Source organism: Battus philenor, unplaced genomic scaffold (genome assembly GCF_028537555.1).
Source record: "Battus philenor isolate CCGP_79_NKW_IND1 unplaced genomic scaffold, ilBatPhil1.0.hap1 SCAF_12, whole genome shotgun sequence".
In the NCBI taxonomy this organism is placed as follows: Eukaryota; Metazoa; Arthropoda; class Insecta; order Lepidoptera; family Papilionidae; genus Battus; species Battus philenor.
In genome coordinates, this window is record NW_027181674.1 from 4,512,342 (window position 1) to 4,538,676 (window position 26,335).

General features: G+C 32.5%; 1 protein-coding gene across 1 annotated transcript in view; it reads right to left on the reverse strand.

Moving 5' to 3' along the window:
- Positions 1–22,995, reverse strand: part of LOC137932830 (odorant receptor 10-like) — a 47,986-nt gene extending 24,991 nt beyond the window's left edge. The window contains exon 1 of the mRNA XM_068776505.1: positions 22,909–22,995. Within this exon, the coding sequence (XP_068632606.1) occupies positions 22,909–22,995 (87 nt within the window). The remainder of the gene's footprint in view (positions 1–22,908) is intronic.
- Positions 22,996–26,335: the final 3,340 nt, after the last annotated feature.

The following is a 26,335-nucleotide window of genomic DNA, read 5'->3' on the forward strand; positions in this document are numbered from 1 at the left end:
AAAATTGCGAAAAAGTTTCTTTATCATAGCCTGAGTTGTACCACATTATGTTAAACGTATCTTTGAATCAAAATGAATAATTAAATCAAAAAGAATCATCTATCATTCTGTCACTATTCGAAGTTTTAATTTACTGTTATTTTGAAGGCCAACTTTTTTAAAGAGTTCATGTAATTTTAAATACGAAAATTGTTAATTTCGAATTTGTATACCTTCAACTATGTAAGTCAGTTTAAAAATGAAATTTTAATAAAAGAACAGACTCGCACGAAATGACAAGCGTATAATATTATTAAAACATTTATTTTGTAATCATTTATATGGTACACCATTATGCCTAAGCCAGGCCGTTGTTGTAATACAGCGATATAATCAGGTCACATTGTCCCCAATCACAAGTGTACAGAGATCGTGTCCATATTATCAAATTAATTACGACAATTAATAACTAGGCTCCATTTGTATCCCGGACGGAACAATCCAATTTCAGGTCACGCTTTTAGAAATAACCGTCTTACTTTATATGTAGTTATTTTGGAAAATAACTTTAATTCTATAAAATTGAGTTACATTATATTATCTTTACGAAGCTATAATCGTAAATACGTGTACACTATCTAATATAGAGTATCGGGAATGAGGAATAAATGATCAAGAAATTTCAGAACATGAAAAACTTCAATATACTTCATCCAACGCGCTTGACTGACTTTTACAATTTACCACCATTTCATAACGAGTTTTCTTTTGATATAAGAAATAGAGTAGAAACTCCGCAAGAATTTTTTATAGTAACTCCGATCTAGCTCTACGATTTTTACACGTTTTTATAAAATAAATGCAGCGAAGAAAAAATCTTGCACTTCGTTATTATAAAATAAAAATTACAAACCCCTTCTCTCTATTACGTACAGGTTTTAAAAAGAAATATTTAATGTTTTCATCTATTAAAAATTGTAAGTGTACGTGTTTAAATTAGCGTATTTTGAAGAAAAACGTTACAAACTGATATATACTGTAAATAATATATCAATTAATAAATATAAACCGGCTTATTACGTGTATTCATAAGACAAAACAAATCTGCATTGTAACTGTATCCTAAGCTTAGTTTATATAAAGCATTAAGTTTTTTAGTAATTTGCTGAACAATTCAAAAAGCTATTGCAAGTTAATTAATTTAAGACAAGCCTTCTTCCAATGTTAATTTAACTACTGGGGGTTTACAAGTGTCTTCCTTTGGACATTCGAACAAACTTTGATTGTAATTAGCGGTTGGCCTTTTGCAAAGTCATCGGGCGAACTCGTTCTAACTTTCATTAAATATGCTGAGACATCGTTTGCGTTACACTAATCTTCTTCACCTTTAATTAAAGGTATAATTTTACCTTGAACATCCCTGTTTATATTAAATAGTAAAAGTTGTATTTTTTTTAAATGAGATACACGAACTGTTTAAAATAATTCATACAGCGTTATTTCAGCCGTAGGGCGTTTACTGCTGTACATAAGCTCCCTCTAGATTTCCAATATGACTGGTGGAAAATGGCCTGCTTCTTGCGAAGACCTGAACTAGATCATCTGTTCACCTTATCTGTCGACTTCCTTCGATGTCCTTGCTAGTCTGTGGTTTCCAATCCAGAACCTTAAGGCCTCAACGACGTTCAGTTCTACGTGCTATGAAGCATGTCCATCGCTACTTATACTTTACAATCTATTTATTTTTACTGCAAACTACTAGTTTTTAACTCGTCTTTTTACTATAAGCTTGTTTCGTAACTTTAATCTTTCTTTTATTCTGTTACTTTTTACTGAAGTTTCAAACGCTGAATCTGTGTAACAACATTCCATATATGTATTATTTTTATGAAATGAATTTATAAATACCAGAAATGTAACAGCACGAGCCAGTAGACGCGGCGTGGGTAGACCCCCCATTAGGTGGGCCGAGAAAACAGTCCTCGGAAAGTTGCTGAATGCGAGCAGCGCTGGATCGGTCATCAGCGATCTAAGAATTGTAACCTTAATATTCATTCTTATATCATCATCAAGGTGGCTCATGAATTTTTTGATGGAGGTCAATAAAAAATAGATGAAAAACTAGAGTTTATTTACCATATCTTTTATTTTTACACAATATCCATTCGCTGGTCTTGATAGTGAGTGAACATCTATTACTATTTAGTGAAAATCAGATAAAGAATTAATTAAACGTTTTTATGCTTAACGTACATGATACATTAAGATTACATAAGATTTACATGAACATTTACGTAAAGTAACGGCAAATGATCAATTTTCAATGTACAGAATCGAGCACATTTTGCACTTCATACAATATATGAAATCGACATTGGGAATATTTTTTTTTCTTTTATTAAAAAATGTTATATATAGTGCCGTATGAAGCAAAATAATTAAAAATGAAAGGGTAGCGGCAAAAGAAAAATGTATTTAAATCTGCTCTAATTTTACACCGCAGCTCGGTACTCCCCTGATGGTGGTTGTAGCCAGCCGCACAACCTCCCAGGACTGGTCAGGCGGCAACAAGTCGAGGGAGCGCCGGTAGTTCACAGGTGTGTTCGTTCCGGTGCAAGGTGATATAAATTCAACCTCAATAATCTAGGTTAGTTTTACTATAAAACTCGTACCCATTTACGGCGCGAGGCGATTTAAATGTTGTGGCGTTAATTAAAAGTTGCTCCGAGAATGAAAAGGACCAAGACGTGAATTTATAACGTAAATTCGAATTGGCCCCGGCGCGTGAGACGTCACGTAGCTGGTGAACGCAACCGACACAAAGAGAGTGCGTCGGTGCGTGAGACGTCACCTACCTAGTGAACGCGACCGAGGCCAGGGTCCTTCTCTCGAGCAATAGATGTAAACTGCTGTGGCTGGCGCGCAGGTGCATTGGAATGATTGTTATAAAAACAAAGGTCTGCTGAACCAATAGCACGCTTCCACGATCCCACGCCACTTGAGATGTACCGTTCCTTGCTAAGGGTTAAACAAATTTTTGCTGTATTTCAATTTATGTGACGTTTCTCGTTTTTATATTATTTTGATTAAAAATTTAAGTAAGATTTATGGGACGTTAATTTGCAATGTTACAATACCTACCTACCCACGGTATGCGATACTCCAGATAACGCTAATTTCTTCTAAAAATGTTCTGTTTCACGCGTCGCCGACGCTGATACTTCTCTTTCACACTCATTGAATATAGTACTTGATTATTACTATTGATTGATAGTATTGAGATTTTTTTCATAGGAGCGCAATCGCTGGCGGCCCTTTTATTAGAATTTGACACTAAATGTACGTGTAGGTATGAATAATAAAACTGAACATATGTATATCCCAGCGCCTTTCGACGACCTTAACAAAATCGTCTGTCCAATCTTGTAAATGGACGTTCTTAGTGGTCCTTGCATTGTCACCATAAATCTTACTTATATCCTAATACAACAAATAGGTTTTCCTTTAAAAACTTCTAAACGGTAATTAACACTAACAAAATCAATTTCTATTACTACTGCTGTAAAAAAGCAACAGAGAATGAAAGCAGGCATTAATAAGATAAAGCTGCGGGCCGATGCGTAACAAGGAGCATTGTTTCTTACGGCTTGCTAATTAGCTTGATGATTATCAAATTAAATAACGTTCATCGTGGGAGTACCTTTCGCTGGCAGAAACTAATTAACGTCCATTTTGTTATTCTTATATACTTTTGTATTGCGATGTTTTCGTGAATTGTTTGAATCTATTCATATTAAAAAATGACGAAATATTATTCTCAAATACGCAATCGGAAATCGAATATAAATATTATTACATTTCATATAACAAAACGAGCAATGTTATAACTTATCCTGTTTTTAGCGTCAAGAAATTAGATATTCATAGTTACTATATCAGGTCATTTTTAATTTCTAGTAAATAAAAATATGTATTAGTGTTTTATGTGTTACTTTACTCATTAATATTGTAACATTAAAATAAGCGAAGTTCATTAAAAATGTTCTTTCTCTCTCTGTTAATTTATAATAAATCTCTTCATGCTTCTCTAAATTCTTCTCTGCAATTGTAATGGATTGTTGACCTCAAATTATGATGACGTTAAATCTTGCTATACTTTTTAAAACTAACCTTAAATGTTTACTTCATATAACGGGAATTATTAATGAAACAAACACAACGCACTTACATCATACACAATAAACATACTCCGTGCTCAATGTCAATATAATAAACTACCCTCCTTTTAGTTTTTCTTCACCTTTTATATCTACTCTCGTAATTTTTTTAATTTATAATGCGGTGTGCTTCGTAATTGGCAAAGTTTATTTATAATGATAAATAAAAATAAGTAAATTAACTAAATTATAATCCAGTGGCTTAATATTTAAAAAAATATATCAAGACTAGAAGACGGCCAGATTTAAACTGTCATGAAGTCGGAAAAGTCCGTTTAGAACCACATTTGGATGGAAAGATCATTGTTGGTAATTTTCCTTTATTTTCACAAAGCTAAAAATAGTTGAAAAAAATAGTATACCGATAAAACTATAGTCAAATTCCCATTTCATGTTAAACTAACTTGAACTTAACATTGTTATGTAAGTCTTAGATTATGAAAATTACACTTCCTTTTGAAAGTGTTACTAATTAGGTAGGGTGTAGACGAAGTTTCTACGTAAAAGTTACCTGTGCGGAGAGAAATTTATCCCGAACGTCGTCTTTAAGTAGCATCTTACTTGTATGCTTGCCTAAACTGTTGTTAACTTGGATTTTAAAAGTGATTTAATATAAGCAAACTTGATGTTAATTGCAAGCATTAATTTTTAACTTCACTGTGTGTTTCTATTAAAATTTATTAAAAATATTTACATTTCCAATAATCAAATATATGAATAAAGTAAAATAAGTTCTGATATATAGGGCTATTATAAAAATAGTAAAAATATCCCCTGTGTAAACAAGACAGGAGAATCTTGAGATGCATCCATAAATGGAAGCCAAAAAAAATTATTAACATGAAATTAGTTTTACCCAGAATCGCTGTTAATATTTTGTAGTTAGTATTTATTTAAGAAACCAGGGGAACGCAGATATAATCATTATTACTACAATTTCAGACACAAAATGTATATTGACCAGTAGGAATCGACCTGCATCGTCTTCGGACGGCCTTAACAAAGTGGACATACGAGCTTAACAAGGTAAGGCGAAATTTAATTTGTGCATGGTTGTCCTATGCTGCTCTGGCCTTTTTGTGGTGTCCACTGTACCATCTGCTCTGTACGCTATGTGGCCTACTTACTGCCGATCTAACTTGCCATTCCGCTGGGTTATGACGGTAAATTCCGTTCGTCTACGAATCTTGTCATTCCTGATACAATCTCGTAGATAAATTTTAAGGGGCCCTCTCCATGGCGCGTTCAGCAACTGTGCGTACTTTATAAGATTTAAAAATACACAAGCTTTTTTATTTTTATGGTTTTTGGAATAAAAATAATGTTTTTGTCTTTTTTTTTGTCAAAAATTACAGAATAAAAAACTTTTGATCGTCAGTCGGGTTAATATAAATTTTACAATATACCAGTGACCTCACTGCGGCTTTTATGTCACAAGTTATTTATCGACCTCTGCTTCGTTGCGCCGGAAGTTGGCTTAAGTGGAACATGCGACGTTAGAAGATTAATTTAACATATTCACACGCGTGTGCCATAAGTAAATTTTAATTTGCATATCTCTTATATTATTGGACTATTTACTCAGTTTTAGGTTATATTTTGAAATTATAGAAGAAAGATTTGTGTGTATATTATTTATATGTATTTTTTTTAAATATTAATGTGCTGGTTGACGACATTGACAATGTTTACTGCTGTTTTGTTATTTACTTTCTGATCAGTATTTTTCTTCCTTTCACTTTCTCGCCTTTTTATTTTAATGTTATAATTATATGTTATAATTCCTTTCTTTTTATCTGTGCTAGCACATTTAACAAGCCTTTGGATTTTCTATACCATAATGTATATTTTAGTAATAGTACATTAATTAATGATCGATTCTTAACATAAAAACGTTGCAAATTTGACTTAATTTGGAACATTAAGTACAACGGTTTGTAAAAAGAGATGAACAGTGCAGCTAACGTCCCTAAAGTAAATAGAATATCTGAAGCTGTTAATCATTATATAACTTATTTATTTATTCGTATATTCATATTATTATCTTTTGGTCCCACTATTTATACTGTGGGCGATTGCACCGACACGAAGGAAAACGCGAATGAAGAACGAATTCCACGATCGATCCTATCGGGGCTGACGGTACACATTGAAACGGTGTAGGTGGGATAAATAAGATAATAAAGTTATGTGGGTTATGGCGTCCCTATTTTTTGCACCTTTTGCCTGCAGCACAGAGGAGTACCTGCAACTGTATTTAAGAAACGGTCTATGAAGGCAGGAGTTATTCGACTGTCGTCTCGGGATAACAACCAGACGATAATCGTAGCCGTAGGTTAGTAGAGTACGTGGCGTAAATACTGAGGGTGTTCGGAGAGTTCTAGTCTCGCGTTCACGTAATTGCAAAGTATATGTCTGTGGTTATTTCGGTTCTGTGAATAAACACATGTTTTGAGTACAAGTGGCATTTGAATCAAGCTCAATCCTGTCACATAACAATACCGATCATATATGTACTACACGAGAAGAATGCTTCATTCAATTTCACTCTAACAATATTTTAACTTAAAAATCATTTACAGTCAAATATAATGTTTTAAGAGTTTTGGTTTGATTAACCTTTTAAATTTATAACAAGGTAATTTAAAAATGTTACATGGGAGTGTCTTATGAAACTTTGTACAACTACATAGAAGCCCATATAAGAGTTACTATTCTTATTTTTGTAATTCAATTTTTAATTCAAATTATATCTTGCCGATATTATTATAAGCATCTTAACTTGGCTACAAAAAATCTATTCAACAAAAATTGTACAAATATATTGACGCCTTTGAAACGCGACGCCGGAAGCGATTTCGTGAATAAATAAGATTTCTCGCTGCACTATCGTTTACAAATTCAAAGTGCTACTTATCAAAGACTTTCGTAGATTGTACAAATTCAAATTTTTAATATATTTGGACATCAATATTCATTCATTATGTATTATCATTTACATAAAAAATTGGTACTTTGTTAAGTTCGTTGAAAGTGATTGGGTGCTAGGCGCTTTTTTCAGGATTCTGTCGAAATTCTGTAGTCAAGGCCCATGTTAAGCAGCAGATGACTAGAGGAAGTATGTTTGTAGCAGTCGATAAAATGTTATACATGCTATCAACATGATTTCAGTCATAGGACGTTCACTTCTCGCTACGTTCGCTTTCTTTTTCAAAAAAAAAATTAGCAATTTTGGCACCAATCGAGACTTGGCGCGTTTAAGACATAAAACATACCTCAAAATGGTTTAGGTTGCGCCAAATGATATTCCAACTTTTGACAAACTGACCCTTGAGAAATATTATAAGTCCTACGAACCTAGAAAAGAAATTTACCTGCTTTCCTAATGTTCGAAAATGTATAAATGCCAATATCGCCTTACAGTGGTGATAAATACAAAAGGTAAAAATAAAACAAACACTAAAATATAGAAATAAAAGAAATATAGTAGTACCAAAAATAGTGCAATAAACAGCATAATATAAGATGATAATTATAAAGAAAATACGTGTTAAATATTTGAACAATAAGTGTTTCAAAATAAAATAGTAAGGAAACCTAGAATGTAGTGGTTGAGGATGGATGGATTTATGGCTAATGGAATGAAAGAGAAAGACTGGGAAAATTGTAGAATGAAAGAAACAGTACGACAGATAAGATGATACATGAAAGAGAAGAATGATATTAATAAAAAATATGAATAAATTACTAGAAATAAAAAGTCCCTGTCCCACACGAGATAGGGGAATGAGAGGTCCCCAACAGCGGGAACCATTTAAAAAAAATATCGCCTTACTTTATGATCACAATAGTATATGTATACAGTTTATAAATTTGTACTATATTTTAAAATTTTTTTTAGAGCATAAAGTTTCGCGCACCAAATCAAGTGCGACAATGCTTTTGTTCTTAGGTTTACAACCCGGTTGCGTCTTTCAATTTTTATAACTTTAATATGTCGGTTTATTATTTATTGAGTTTTTGCATGATATATTAAAATTAATTTAAATCTCTGCGATTTGAGACACCTATGCTTTGTAATCATCGTCGGTGTGCCGTAGATCGGATACAAGTGTCACGCGGTAAAAATTAATAAATTGAAATTTAACAATTTTTCAGTATACATATTTTGTATTTGAGACACAGTGGCAAGTCACGTTCACTCGCCTTCGGAATTTAGCTTTCGGTGTGCCGCAAAATTCTAGAAAAGATTTTAGTGTGCGGTTGATGAGAAAAGGTCGCGAAGCACTAATTAATACCATAGGAAGTTCACTACTGCATTTAAGAATATGGATATTCAATAGAACCAGTTGGAAGTCTGCACCCAGTGTCCCTTGGTGTGCGCCGTTATATAATTAAAAAAAATCACTATACATTTTATTATATAGAACATATTACTATTGTTAAAAACTCGTGTAAGAAGTTCTACTAAAATTACCTACCTGTCGACCAGTCGATCACTTTCGAAACTACTTGGTAATCGCTAACAAACAACACGATCAAGTTGTTTCTTTTGCTGACATCTTAATTGCTCTATTATCTACGGATTGTATACGTAAGTAAGCTTTTGTTTGTATTTATTTTTATGTCATTAAAAACAAACATCTTTAGCATTGCTAATAATAAAACTAAATAAAAATTGATTCACAGATGATGAATATAGATAGAAGTCACAGCTATACTAGAACGGGATCCGTACAGATCATGCTTGGAAACGAAGCCGTAAGCGCCGAAGCACGCCTCGTGACGTTCTCCAGAAAATGACGCTCCGGTACCAGAAACGGGGCTTTCGGAATAGTGATTGTTAACGTAAGGACCTCAAACTCCTACTAGCTTTAACTACTCCGAGGCAGCCGATGGATCGGCATGGTCTCAACTATCGTTATCGCAATACGAGGGTTTCAGCGGTATTTTGAATAAAGCACACACTAGAATACGATATACCAGCGTCAGATAATGAAAAGAATCAAAAAATTCCTAATGAAGTTACCGGAAATTCACATCACGCATAGGACGACCAACGAGAGGTTTGTAATGGGTAGGACTTCCACATATTACTGTCCTATCCTCAGGGGCAGGGATATCTTGTACATCCAGAGGATCTTTCCTGGATTTAAAAAATTTGTTTCATCTCGATATAAACGTTATTTCACTAGTTGAACGTAGTAGAGTGTTATCTCTGTCACACGACTGACAAAACGTCTTATATGTAGTATGGGAAAGAGATAATGCTCTACGAAGCCGAAATTAGTCGATTGTCTCTTTCTAAAGGTCGATGTGCAATGTTTATCGCAGGGTACTGTATAGATTCGATTTATTCTTCACCTACCAAACTATTACCTATATACCCAAAATTATAAATGGCGTTAATATATTCCAAATTCATTTTATAGGAACTTGTACTTATTCATAATTATTATGTGGTTATCTATTAATACTATACACGTAAAAATGTTCTTAAAAATATTAATAAGTCTGGTTAAGAAGACATCACTGCCATTTTCTACACATCTAACATTGCAACCGATACGAGAAACGACTAATGACTAAAACTAAATTTAGTACTCAGCTAATGATCGCAATGCGGCAATCGTTAAATGGATCCAATAAATTGGTTCTAAATTAGAACTCGTTGAGAAGTAATTTATGTGGCATATCTCTTACTAGAACATCAAGTTAGATTTCCTATTGCTTAATTTGTAGTTTTGTGTATAAATATACATATTAATGTGTAAATTTTAAAACATAGCTTTGCATAATAAAGCGTATAGATGATAACTATAATTTAAAATTAATCTTCATTAGCAAATATTTATTGATATATAAAAAACAATATGAATACATTATATTAACGATACATATCCTTGTTAACTAGCTAGATATTTAAAGCAGCTGCTTCTTATCGATCTTTTTGGAAAATTATGTTGGAAGCCTACGTTGGCATGACGGCTGGATTGATTATAACGATAAACTAATATTTATGTTTATAATAGACGAACAAAATTCCTATAAGTCTATCTAACACAAATTATAAATATTTCTACAATGTTACACCAAAAATAAAATAAAGTTAGTATTATGCATATACTACCAAAAGATTAAAATTGTCGGAAGACGCACCCTTTGAGCTGTCTATATCCTGGTACTCTGTGATATGTATATCCTGTGACTGTCCACCATATCCTGTCACTCTGGATATGATCCTGTCATATGTGATAATGTTTTGAAGAGGCCTTTGTCTAATAATGATCCTGAAATTATGACAATGTCCAGCCTTTATGATTTAGCGTGAACACATTTACAAATCACGAAACATTCTTCATATAAAGTTTTGTAACGAGTACACCATTTATCTTTTAGTACATGACAAATTTAAAAACCCCTAATTTTACTATTTTTCTTTATATAACTCCATATCTACTAGCCGTCCCCAGCCTAATTCGATAGAAAAAAGAATAAATAAAGTTACCCTATAATGCCATTTTTCACATGAAATACGTTGCTACATGAGTTCCACATGCATAAGTGAACATTTTCTTTAATGATCACTTTCAAAAATATTTTCAAGATAGTAGCTTTACAACAAATTTATTCCAAAGCTTTAAATAACTTAGATAATTCTTGTCACTGATATGATATTTTAAAAAAATATATAAAACTGAACTTTTTAATTGTTTTTTACACCTTCATCCTCTAAACTACAGGCAGGACACTAGTTAGTTAATAAAAAGACCTTTTAAAAAAAATTAAACTTTTTGGTAATTTATAAAAAAAAAAATTGCTATGTTATTTAAAAATTCACTTGGATTCTATTACTACTCCTATTTAAATTAAAAGTTTAAATAATGATATTCGCACTATTCGAATAGTGACATATAGAGTTGATTTTCTGCAAATTCAAGATCTTGCAGACCTAAACAAATATTTGCGCATGAAATAGTATTGATCAAGTCCTTTTGACGCCGGAGCTTTTCAGGGAAACTCTATTGGCATGAATGTATTAAAGATATATATTATATTTATTTCTGAGTTTTCACTATTTGGTACTTTTTTGATTATTATGGTAAATGGATAAAACGTATATATATATATATATATATGAATAAAACTAAGTTGATGGGTATATATACATATGTATATATATAAGTATGTGTGATGTAAGAATTTATGGGGAGGTTTCCTAAAGGACCGGACAATGTCAAACACAATTAAAAATTAATAATTTTAAAAAATATTTAAAATCAAAATTATATATGTTAACAAAATATAATTTATAATCGTACCTTTGTACATATACAACGACGCAAGCCGCTTTCTACCTGACCCTTCCTACCTGTAAATCTATTCAGAAGGCCTACATCCAGCAATGAACGTCAATCACTTGAAACGATAATGATGACGATACTCTCAAAGCGTGATTCTTTCTTCAATCCTAACTAATATTTCGAAAACGTGCAAATAAATAAAACATGTTTTTTATTAATTTATGAACGAAAAATGAGCTTTATATAAATAACAGTGCTTTTTATTGCCAACAATTTTTTTGAGAGTATCAATATTGATTGCTTTTCAACACTTCCATCAAAGTAAATTACGATTTTATACTGCTTGTATCCCGAGCGTGTCATATCTCAGTCACGTGAAATTGTTTCGGTGATTTATATTTATGCAAATATGTCATAACCTTTTAGACCTAAACAGATAAGGGTTGAGAAGACGTCATAAAACTAAGGTATAGGTATAAAACGAAGCCAAAAATTTTTGGACTTGCCAAAATCATTCTTGGTAACTTTTTAAATTTTATAACAATATATTTACAAAAGGCAACGCGCCACACGAACAGCACTTGGGCGGATTATATCTTTTATTATTGTATTCTGACGCTTCTTGGATTTTTTTTATTTTTGATTAATCTCTTAATCTACATATTTATTTCGTACGTGAAAATAATCAATTAATTCTTCTTCTTGTCTTTGAATGATTCTAATGGGCTGCTGTTATTTACAGCTTCACCGACTTTCAGATGGCTTAAACTAGACCTTTTTACAAACAACTCGAAGCTTTTCTCTGGACCTTTAAATTATACGTCGCACTTAATTTAGTCAGATCAGATACCACTCAGGTGGATGCCCTAGGAAGAGTTGAAAAAGAGACTAAATTTATTAATAAAAATTGCTCAAGTATATTAAAAGAGCAGTAAATGATATCAGTGAATGCACATTGTCTCAATTTGTCACGGACTAGTTTAAATAAATTTTATTTTAAAAACATCGGGTTTCTAGTGTGTTATGAGACGATTACCTTTAAAAGATAAAAAAGCGAAAATATAGCGAATTTTCAACGTTTTCCTCTAAATTAATTTATTTAATAGTGTTTGGTGGTTGATTTAGGTATTTATTTATAGTAAATTGAAAACAATATCCATTTAAGAGATATTTAAGATACAGATTTATTTGTAAAATTATCAAGAAAACAATTTCTTATTAACAGCTCTATATTGATTGATATACTTTTGTAATTTCTTTCTTGTCTTATAACGGGTGACTTCTTTTTGGTCCTGCGAAATTCATTTAGCCCCTCACTGATCTAATAGTCGAGTAATGGTAGCCCAGAAATAGAAGAATGGGAGATACGATCGTAGGTAGCGGTTCCGATTTTTATACTACAATTTTATATTCAACACTTTTTGCATTAATTATAAAAGATTACTATTGCTCATAAACAAGGTTCAAGTAGAACAGCAGCGTCCTCTGCCAGCCATAATACGTTACTGCGATCTCCAATCCGCCAACCAAGCGTGGTGATTATGGTATAAATAATGTCTACCAAGGAATTTTTGAAAGAAGACATTACAAACCAGTGTATGTATATATATGGTAAGTGTTTTAATGATCTCTTTATCACGTTATATCTAATATGACCATAGTAAACATCAATTTTGTGAAAAAGATTCTGCTTCTGACACATAAAAAACAATAAAAAATCCTTGATTCAGAAACCGATTTTCGAGATTATTGAAACGTACCTAAAGACAACACAACTAAAGCCAACAAGTTTTACGATCCTGTCAATGAGATAATTAGGAATTAATTCATAGTGAATTTGTATGTGAGAGATGTAGGAGAAAGAGGTATGACAACGAAATCTCTCTATAACCTGCTAAAAAATTTAGACCTGTCACGAGTGAATATAGACTATTTTTTTTAAAATTTTCGCAAAAAGCCTGAAGCATCGTACACGACCGCTTCCCCTACAACGCGACAGACCCGCAGACAGCGAGTAAGGCGATGAAAGCAAGAAGTAATGAAAGAACAAAAAAAAAAGTTGCAAGATATTGTGAAGGATACAAGGAAAGAATAAAAGAAATTGAGAAGAATGAAAGTGAGTGTAGAATAAAGATAAAACCCTGATAAAGTCCCTGTCCCAAACATAATAGGGGTACGAGAGGCTCCCAATAGCGGAAACCCTAAAAAAAAAAACGCGACAGACCCGGCATCCTCACGGTGAATTTAAGAAATGCGGAATGCATGGAAGTTATACATCTTAATATTCAAAAGTAAAGGTTATTATGACGACTAGTTATTAAATGAAACGACTGTCTGTAATGAATATATGATTATTATTAACTTTGCAAAAATCCATATTAAAAACATAAACAAGTTTTAACATGTTCTCATAAAACTTTACGTTTATATCTATTTACACAACCCGGAGATAATTTAATGGTGTATTCCGCGCAGATAATTTCGCGTACCCTCGGTGTGAAACGTCTCTTATCTAGGGACCATCAGCATAATTTAAGACAACAGAAGTTTAATGTTTTCATTATTTTATGGAAGTATCTTTTATGAACAGTTATAAATATTTTGTCGCGGTATTGTGACATGGGAAATATTCAAGTAGATAATGTTTTAGTAACGTATTGTTATTGTTATAATTAACTACCCAAATTGAGTGTTACCGGAGTCTGAAAAGAAGAAGAAATATATAATGTATATAAGTAACTATACGTATGCATTTTGAGTGTATTATATATTATGGGGACTGGATAATGTCATTTCTGTCGACTTATTTTTAGAGGTAAACCGATTTTTATAAAAAAAAATTATACTACATGGTAAATGAATGTTGATATCGAATGTATTGTGAATTAGATAAAAAACTTGTTAAAATATAATCTTGTGAATTTAACTTAAGAAAGGCGACATTACATTCCGGTCCCCTTAATATTTACGATATTATAAACTATTTCGTACATTGTACAAATTGGATCTTGCTACTTGTTCTTATTATATTTCCATACTATGTTTGCTAGAAATTGCCTTGAGTGATTATATCGCCTATTGAACTTTTTTAGTTATTATACGAGGGCCAAACTGAAAGTTTTTAGAACTGGCAACTTAAAAGCATTATATTAAAAAAATAAGTTTAAATTTTGAAAATAGAACTCTTTACCAATAATATTGAGTATACATTTCATTCATTTGTCATTTGTTTTACGATTTGGCGGCAAATTGAAAATTGACTGTGCACGTCAGAATGAATTTAAGCCGAGAAAATTTTCGTGCAATGATTTTTTATGACTTTCGATGTCATATAAGTCAACAAGAAAGTTATGATAGACTTCGATTGGCTTTTCACGATGAAGCCCCATCTCGTGCCACAGTTTACAACTGGTTTAATGAATTCAAACGTGGTCGAACTAATCTCACCGATGATTTGCGTGAGGGACGGCCTTCTACAGCGACGACTGAAGACAATATCAGTGTTGTGCGGCGTATGATAGAGACTGAAAAAAGAGTGACCTATCAGCAGATTCGGACAAGTCTAGGCATAGGTATGAGTCAAGTGCACAAAATCCTCCATGAAAATTTAGCGGTCAGGAAGCTTTGTGCCCGCTGGATACCGCATAATTTGACCGAGGCTCAAAAACTCCGCCGTGTTGATTGGTGCCGAGAAATGATCCAAAAATTTAACGGAGGTGACTCAAATGCTGTGTTCGACATACTAACGGGTGACGAAAGCTGGATTTACTGTTATGATCCGGAAACCAAAAGACAGTCTGCTCAGTGGGTGTTTCCTTCCGAAGAGTTGCCAACTAAAGTGAAGAGAGGTCGAAGTGTTGGAAAAAAGATGGCGGCCTCGTTCTTCGGAAAGACAGGTCATTACGCGACAGTTGTCTTAGAGGATCAGAAAACGGTTAATGCAGAGTGGTACACTAACAACTGTTTGCCACTTGTCTTGGAAAAAGTTCGAGAGAAACGACCTCGCAGCAGGATCCTCCTTCATCACGACAATGCCTCGTCGCACACCGCCAGGCAAACGATCGACTATTTGGCGACCTCAGACGTGGAATTACTGGGTCACCCGCCGTATAGCCCCGACCTCGCACCCTGCGATTTTTATTTATTCCCGAAAATAAAAGAAAAACTTCGAGGAAAACATTTTACGGACGCCGAAGAAGCAGTGGCTGCGTTTCAAAACGCCGTCGAAGAGACCCCTAAGGCCAAGTGGGCAAGGTGCTTTTCTCAATGGTTCCATCGAATGCAGCGATGTATTGATGTAAATGGACGCTATTTTGAAAAGTTATAATAAAACTAATAACTTGCTAGAATGCTTAGTTTTTGATTTTCTAAGAACTTTTAGTTTGACCCTCGTATCTATGTCATTGTTACATATTTATTATATATCTATGTTATTTTCGTTACGAGTTCAATAAAGAGTATTAAATATAAATATACGTAAAATATTTTAATAAAACTTCTTTTTTAGAAAAGTCAAATGATAAAAGCTGTCTACTAAATTGATGGTGTTTGAACGGGAAACAACTTATCCTCTCTTGGAACACTTCTACGTAATTACGTTAAATAATAATGACAATTCAATACACCAGTTTGTACTTCCAATAATGTTATTTCCCTGGTACCAATGTCCATATTCGTAATTTAAAAAAAAACATATAATGATATATAAAAACAGGTCAAAAACTATCATAAACAAAAATGAGTGTCAAATTTTGATAACAAATTTAATAGCGTCATGTTATACGAACTGTATATTTACGAGCGCGGGAGGAGAAAGATAAAATTGGCTTTACAAAAAACACTTTATAACCATGCTTAAATGACACATCTTCTGGACGGGACGAGATAGTGTACATTTATGATTTATAATGAAACGTAAAATTTTAGTACATATATTAACTGTTTTTAAAGGGTAAAGCGATACTCACTCATTAATAAATATATAGTTAATAACAACTGGTATTATAAATAAAATTAAACATTGTCTGGAATTATATATGAATTCTTCTTTTAACCGGATATTACAATTTGCCACTACATAGGTCTAGATACCTAGTTAATTTTTCCAGCCCTTAAATACGTATTATTTTAAGAGTTGACGTTAAGAGCTGAGGAATTTTGTTTGTCAGGAATTTATCCACGAAATCCTATTACGGTAAACGAGTCTTAAAATATCTTCAACTGCTAGTCTCTTGAGTTTTGCCAGTGTTGGCAAGAAAGGCTTAATTTCTACCAGTTATCAAAACGCTGGTTATACCGTTCCTATAGTAATTTGTATACTAGAATGATAAATAGGAATGTGTTATCTTCCTTGTCATTACAGTCGAAAAACATTCTTTGTTAGTTACAGGCCTTCTTCATATATTTCCAATAAGACCGGAAGAAAGACAACTTGTGAGTGGTCGTCTTACGCTGTGCTTGAAGGTCCGCCATTTCCTCTGCAAAACACCCAGTGGCCATTTACTTTCAGTGATGACGTGGTCACTGCCACTTTAACTTGCCAATCCGCTGGACTGGTTAAGCTCGCCGATGAGACCTAAAGTGAATAACCACGTTCCACTACCGTAAATCATTATTGGTAACCCACGTTGAATAACAAGATATTTTGTAATTATCCCTAACACTGCCTAAACTGAAGATGTGTACTTCTTATCGATTATATATGTATACATTGTATTTAAACAGCGTGATTTATATGTCATTTATGTATTATAAATTACTTGGTCAGTGCAACGTTTCGATCCTCAAAGAATTCAACATAAAAGAGAGATTATCGTCGAAATACGAATCCTGTAATAATTTGGACGTACCATCCGTAATGAGGATGAAAGTACATTGTGTTTTAATATTTTTGTACATTCGATTTCCAACCTCTTCATATAATTTGATTACCGCCCGTTAAATTTTATTTTAGTAATTATTCCATCCTAATGTTATCTAAATGAAATCTCCCATCGCTCCTATATTTTATTTCTTATGTCAAATCATTATTTACTTAACAAGCAATTTTACGCTAAGAATATTAATAAAAATAATAATGAAATAAATACTTCATTTTACTAACGGTAGTAATAATCTAAAGATATCTCAAGCTTTAGTCATTCCTTCGTATGACAATCTTACCATTTTACTTTATTGCGTAATTTTGTTATCGCGCGGAAACAGAATCAGAATTTGAATATTGAATCGTTTTCAAATTACTCCGCTGCAATGATTATTAAGCAATTGTCTTCTTTAATATTCGAGAGAGTAGACATTAGCAGGGTGTGACACTGCTTACTGTTTCGATTACTAAATTTTGTGTGCTATTACATACAAGTTCATCATCCTGATACGTGTCATAGAAAACTAATCTTTTTTGATAGTAAAACCATTCAACTGTGAAAATGATATTGCTCGAGTTATTCAGTCTTATCTTTTTGTCAGCTTCGCCAGACTAGATTTACCCCGAGACCCGTCACCTGCAACAGTCCGTTGTTATGAGTCGTCACTTTTAAAATAAAAAAATCCTTTACGCATTTACACTCCAGGAGCTTGGTGCGCTCGGAAAAACAGGATTCTGTTTGTATTTTAAATAAAAAGACTTAACTGTTTCATTAGATAAACATACTGTTTATCTAATGAAACAGGTCTTTCATGCAGAGGATCGTCACTTTTTTTTATTTTACATAATTACAAAACTCCTTATCTACGCTAATCATTTTGAAACATGCTATAGAACAGAATTTTTAAAAAATGATATGAATTAACACGCACGGTGTATTTCTCTGTTTGTTTATATTACTGCTTGCCTCTAAAGTTTTTTGTAATAAAAATTCTTGGACATTTTATTTATGCCGATTTCCTTGATACATGTGCATTTTATTACTTCACTTATATCCGAATATCAATCTGATACACTTTCTGATCATCATTATTTCAGCCGAAAGATGTCTTCTGCTGAACATAAATCCCTCCAAAGATTTCCAATGGAACCGGCCTGCCTCCAGCATCTTTCGACAATTTTAACATGGTCTACCTTCAGTGTATATAACGCTTACGTATTATTTAGAACCAAATATATTTACCATGCTAGTATCATCTTACACGGACTCGATAAGAAACATTACGTTGTTCCTTGTTAAAGCTTTGAACAATTCCACTTGTTTAGTATTTCTCTTAGGCGTGGTAAAAAATTCGACGTAAAATTAAATTTGTCTCTAAAGTGTCGCAAAATCTGAATATGTCGCAGTAGGATTGCCAGGTCTTACGTTTCAATGCCGTGTGTCTAATTTATGTGATACATAAAGTAGGAAATATTAAAAGTGTATTAGTATGGGACGAAGGAGGTTGTAGTAGATAAAATTTGCTGATTAAAACCTACTTGCGAACTTGCAATTGTTCGTCATGTAACCTCTATGCACGCCAAGCGCTAGGTCGTCAATGTGACTAGGGCTTATAATACCGGGATTCCGGGATCCCAAATAATTTTTTTCCGGTATTAAAAACCGGTATTTATGTAAAAATACTGGTATTTCGGTATTACATTAATTAATGAAAATTGAATTTATGCACAATATAAATCCAATTTAAAATAAAATTAATTAATTACCAGAATTTTTTTAAGACATACAAACAATTTCATTGTATTAAAGACTATATCAAGCGAATTTATTACACAAAAAGAGCAGAGTAGGGCACCACCGAGAAGCGGCGGTGTCGGCAATAAAAAGCAATTGTTTATGTTTTACGTCTACTGTCCAATGAATAGGTCTCTTTTATACAAATATATAAAGTATGTAACACTAAAATTATTAAATTGTTTAGATTAGATTAATTCATTTTGCAAATCAGCTGTAGTGTTAACAAGTAAAAGTTGAAAGATTGATTGTTTATGTTTTTAAGAGTATACTTCAATAAACAACGCGCAAGTTATTAATATTACTTCCTAAATACACTCAATTTAATTATATTTTTTGCTTCTTTCATTATATTATACCAAACGAACCGAAATTAATATGGTTTTAATAACAGTATTCCGGTACTTTTCAAATATAAAATACCGGTATTAAGATTTTATTTCAGTATTGTAAGCCCCAAAATGTGACCATTTCATGAGAACGTACAACTGTTAACGCTTATAAAATTTATTTGTTACCATTATTACCGTTTTCCTATTTCCTATTAATTTACCTAGCTTGCACATTTCTTTTATGATAATAATGCCTTATTTACATTTTAAACATAATAAAAAGGCCCTCTCATTTGTAAGTCAATTTATACGATATTGTAACAAACTACCTACCGAAGCGGTATTTGTCTCTTAGTAAGTTTATGAAATTTGTTAAGCACAGGCTCTGTCAAAAGACATATTACTTTATTTCAGACTATGTTCAGGATAGAGATGTTTGGAAATGAATTATTTAATGGAATCAGGCGTTACCTCGCGGAAGTCCATCCTAAGTAAGAAAAGGACCAATACTTAGCCACTTCCGCACATGCAGTGGTAATCATGCAATAAATGACTACCACTGCATGTGCGTAAGTGGCTAAATATTGGTCCTTTTCTTACTTGGAAATGAATTGTTCTAGGTTATAAATATTTTTGTTAATACAATCATTAATAAAAATTACCAATCAATTTAATTTTTTTGTTAGTTCTTCATATACATACATAGTGCGTTTCGAATTAAACTTAATTTTCAGCTTACGATTATAAATGACTGTCAGGTGGTGCTAGCTAAAAATTATAAAAATTGAAAAAAACTTGAAATAAATCCAAATACATTAAATAAAAATGAGTCAATATTATGATATAAAAATGTACCTTTAATTAAAACTGTGATGATCTAAAAGCGATGATGGGGGAAGGAAGGTGATGAAAAGCAGATTAAGGTAAGAGAGTAAGATCATCATCTTCTACTATCCTACCATAAGATGATGGTAGGATAGTAGAACATGGTGTACGGGATGTAAAAATATATATTGTAGACGTCGAAAGGAAAGCTTAAATTAATTTGTAAAGAATACAAGGAGAATGAGCAATAAATATTGAAAAAAAAAATCACTTAAATATGTAACGTCCCACACATTGCAGTTCACCCAAATATGTAACGTTCCTGCGTTACACATTGCAGAGGGAACGACAGACCCTCGAAAACGGTCCATTTAAAAATTACTGTAATGCTAACTTATTTAATAAAGGTTCTGAAGGAAAATCTGAATTACTCACAGGGTGAAATGCATTAGCCTATAAATGAAAGCTATGGGCAATGGCAATTCATCGATAATAGCATTATAAGCCTTACGGTGTCGCGACACATTCCGGTGTATCTCGTGAACTTAAGTGTAATTAAAAAGTTAAATATAACAGTAATTGTCAAGGGATTGCTGTATGGTCCTCTACTTGAACTTTGGATTTAACAACATACAAAGGACTATACAGTAGTCGGAGATAAGGAAAGCGGAAAAATATGGAAGCGTCACTGTTGGAACAATTGAAAATAAAGTTTACTGAACCGGGTTTAAGAAAATAAATGTTTTGTTCGTACAAGAATTCTTTTACACGGTTCTTTTAAACATCGTTCGAAAACTTGTAAAACTTATTTCTTTTCAATTCGATTAGATGTTGCAATAATGATATTTATAGAAAAAACTAAGGTGCTCTTTGCGCCTACTCATCTGCCAAAAACCTACATACTTACCAAAGCCGATAAATACATAACAAAATACCCAAACAACATAAAACAGTGCGAGAAATCTCCTCGTCTACCCTTTTCATCTTATATTTAATTTCATCGCTTAAATTTAGTACACATCCAGCCGTTGACCTTATAGGCACTGAAAAATTTCATTCAAAAATCACCATGGCTATTTGTATTTAGACGTTTACAATTACCAAGATTCATAACTTGGAACCAAAAAATAAGACCAATATTATATAAATGACAATCCACATGTGCTTTTGAATTGTCAATTATTCCAGCATTATAAGTAGTAAGATACCACCGGTACGTAACTTTCAGAAGTCATTTATTGAGAAGAGTCGGCCAGAAACACAATAGTTGTTTTTTTTTATTAATGAAATTAAACATTTTTTCATGTATTCATTATATATTATATTATATATAATATCAATCGCATAAATGAATCAACTGACCAAATTTTACACATTTCGATCAACAATAAACTCTTAAGTGCGAATATGATTAATTTAATAATTTTAAATTTAGAAGAAAGTAAGATCTTGTGGAACTTTATTATGTATGCTTACACTCCGAGTCATGATAAATTTGTTAAATTTTTGTATATAAAATGTAGGTGTAACAAGATTATTTATATTTCTTGTATTTATTATGTGGCTGTCACTATCTTCATATAAGATTTTAAATTAAGGCGCATGAATAATACGTGACCAAAGCAACCGATATCTATACAAATAAGTATAATTGAAGTGTCTGTTTGTAATATGATATTAACCTCTTGTTACTACATACCTGTGAATATACATACGGTACATATAACAAAATAACATGTTTTCATGTTATTGTCTCTCGGTTTGTTCTCTAATCTGTGAAATAGCGTGATCGATTTTTACTGAACTTATACTGGGAGGAAGCTAACGTAATATGGAGTAACTAAGGCTACTTTTATTTTATAAAAATCTAAATATTTTTTTGGTAAATTTCACACGGACAAAGTGGCAGACACAGCTAGTTTATATATAATATTTACTGCTATTATATATTAAAAAATGAATGTATTGTACATTATCCTTGTGTCAATACACAAAAACAAACAATTGTTATAAGTTTGTAAAAAATTAACACAAAAGTGTATAATAGGTTACATTACTAATTGCGTTATTTGTTAATAGCTTTTACAAAGAGATGCCATTTGTCTCCACTTCTCACAATGCTTTTATTAACACGGCTTTAAACCACTCACGTTTGTTATTTATTACGTTCGTGTTAAAATATCTTTCTTAACTTATTTTTCAAGTTATGGTGTAATAATCAATTTATCGCTCAGTCAGTTCTTCTTACAACTAACATATTTTTAATACAATGTGTTTTGACACTTGCAGACTTTGAATTACCTTTCATCATCATATGAGCCGATAGCCGCTTACTGCAAGTCAAAGGCCTTCAAATATCACCACAATGATCGACCTTATGCTGCCCGAATCCAGCGATCTTATCTAATAATACATAGTTTTAATGGTAATTAGCTTATATTGCGTTGTAATTAAAATCATCATGCAATGTAAAGAAAGCATTTTCTAACAAGGTGATTATTACCAATTTTTCGGACGATCACTGCTAGGATAGCTGTACAGGAGAATCGATTTATTTCCAGATGCGTAACTTCTTAGTACTACATGTATTCACCGTGAGGCACTTGGCTTCATCGCGTAGTGACTGGTCCGTACCGTTTTTGATACTGACGACGCGGAGTAGGTTTATGAATACCTCCATTGTCAAGAAGTTCCCCTTTACTGACTAAGAAAGGCCCTATTTAACCAAAATTTTATAGAATCCAATAATGTTTTAGAAGCTCATTCTAAAATAGAGCTATTATTCGATCTTACCTAAATCTTACTTTCACCGCACAAAAATTATTTTATTCAACCTTAATTGTATGGTTTGTGAGGATATTTATCCTAGAAAAACCTCTCCGTTTTATTGTTTCTTTTATTCTCGACAATACACATATATTCCACGTCGAACCTCAAATTTTCAGAAAACAAAGTTCTCCCTAACAAAGAGTATATTCTTATATCTCTGTTAAGCCCGTGTAAACATTGTTTGCATTATAAAATCAACATCGTTTCTCTTTTCTTTTCACGATAACGAGAAGAACGCTTCAAGAGGGGAATTATTAAATTACCCTCTGTAAATTTAGCTCAGTACGACGTCACGAGTTATAAATGAATATTAAACATTGTGTAAGATAATTACGCCTAATTTTACTTAGTTACCGTTAAAATTGGCAACAAAGAGATTGTCGAGATATGATACACTACGATTTAAGCCATATTGAAATCTCTAAACAAAAAATAAATAAGCACAATCAATTTTGTTTTATTTTGTCAAAATCAAATAACTATACTTTAATGCTAATTTTCTCGTCTAATATCCCTCCACAAGTGCCTTAATAACTTAAGGTAAGCATGGTTTCTCACTTTAAGCCTCATCGGTAAACTTAAGGTCGCTAAACAAGCCATGAAGGCTAGGTGTTTCTATTCGAGATCAGGAATGAGGATCCCGTAAATGAACGAGGGTAACCGACATAGCCTAGTGGAATTGCAAGAAGTGTCAGTGGGCAAACCACTGGACTATGAACCTACAAGCGCAGTGAAGATTTGTTTACCTATTAGGTAGACAGACGTCATTATTAAAGAGGTAGCCAGAAACTGTAATTGCATGAATATAGATTGCGCCAAGTCGTTTTAAGGTGAACTTGACGATCGATAATGAAGAAAAGAGTATGTAAAATAAAATCTACATACTTATATTTATGTATTCAAAAGAAAAGTTTACAATATATGTTAAAATAAAGACCTACGAAAATAATTTAAGCAATATTCACCTAACGACATTCACGTACTAAATCTTACGCTCTCGTTAATTACTGTTTACTGAGCGTAAAAGCCTTATTTCTTGTTAATTAACAGATTTTATCGCTTTTGAAATACTTAGCAGACGTCGAGTTTCGATGTTTTTTTAACTTTAAACATAAATATATGACTTGCAATCAGTATTATTATAACAATGTCAATTATAACAAATTGTAATTAACATGGTTCTACATACACGCAAACATACTCTAAATGTGCATTATAGAATTATGTACTATTATGATTAACAGAGATGAATGGCTTATAGTGCAATACATGTAGATTGTGAGTCGTAAAGTCCATATATATGTATATATATTAACATCATTTTATTGTATAAACAACACTTAAAATTAACATAGTAGCACAATAAGCGGTTATCGTATTCCACAATACAAACAATGTTTGGATAAGGAAGTAATTCATTAATATAAACAATGTAAATTAATTATGGACACGTCAACACTTTATAAACAGGAAAGACAACGCCGTTGAATCGTAATGTATGTCTTAGTGCTTCATTGCCAAGCTCATGGTTGTTCAAAGGGCTGTGGAGAGGGATGCATAGAGTTTTCTTCAAAATGGAATCAGGAACGAGGAGATGAACACGAATCGGCAATCCCAGCATAGGAAGTACCCACAAGGATTTCAACGGATTTTAAAAAGTTCATCAACAGAGGCTGGATGGGTAAGTCGCTTCATCACCTCCCATACGTAGCTACTCTATAAAACCTCTCTGACGAAAATCCGAGTATAAAAGCGATTTCGCTGTAAAAACCGGTTCAATTGGAAATCTCAGGAAGAATATATCCAGCAGCAGACTACATAAGACTAAAATGTAAGATGTACGAAAAAGAGACAAGATCGCACCCGATAAATATTACTATGTTAGTACTAGCTATGTTAACAAGCACCCTGTCTTATAAATAATCAAGTAAATAAGAGACGGGAGAGGAAACTTTATTATTAATAAACGTATTTTCAAAGATACAGGTTTAATTGTAATGCTTTTTGATTCACAATATTGTTAGTTGTATCTTCTGGTGCGTTAATAAATAATGTGAATGCTTTTCCAACACGGGAGCGTGCAGTATTCAATAGGCCATGTTAGCCCTAGCTTATAATTGTTTTTTTTTTTCTTTGAAGCCTTTTGTACAGTATTAGAGAAGTAATAATAATAGATGAATTAAATCAGTAAATTCATTCTCAAGTTATTACGAGACTTATATATAAAAAAAGGATTTACTTTTTATATTAGAGAAGTTAATTGAGCAGTGGTAACTCAGCGGTAAAGAATTGAGATTTGCGATCGCAGGTCATGGGTTTCAATCAATCTTATGTAATTACAATTTGTTCATTAATTACGCAGCATTGCCATTGCTAACAAACAAGTTTCTAGGGGATAGATGAAATCGCCAACCTTCCTGACAAGCGTTGCGTTACATCCCATAGCGCTTATGGTCTGAAACTATGACGAGAAAATTAATACTTTAAAATACTATTATTATTGTATAATCCTTTAAAAGTGTGTACGTGTTTACACATCATTTATATTTTCAGAAAGTATTGACGTTGTTAATCTATTCCTTTTGAATACGGACGAAATACTACAGCCTTTACCTAAAGACGCTAATTAAACTAATCGAACTATTTCGCTATTCGAACACGGACTACATACTCCTTATGTCGCATTTTGAATAGCAAGGAAATAAATACAACTAAACAGAAAAAATATTTTCAATCAGATTAATTTTTAAAGGTGAAATGTTTACGAGAAAGGATAATTTAGACACGGAAAGGCATTAAGATACTGTAGTAGAGACCACAGAACGGCCTTGTTAATCCTCTGAAGAAAATCTATGTGGCCTACTTCCAGCATGGATTTCCAAGAGTAAAATGATATTTATAATACGGAAAATTCACACGAAACAAATAAATTTAAATCAAACTCATTGTTTAAGAACTGCAGAAATTACTCTAAATCAGTTTGTTCGTTTTTCAAATGTTTGTCAATTATGCATAATACATGTGCATATTTTTATGAGATGTACGTGTGTGTTATACTTACTTTTAAGTAGCCTTATATTGTACGACCATGTATTTTAAATACGGAGAGTTTTTACGTATATTCGGTATGGTTTACTTCTAGAACGTTCACTTGATCGTAGAGTCTTGCGTCATTATACTTGACATTATTC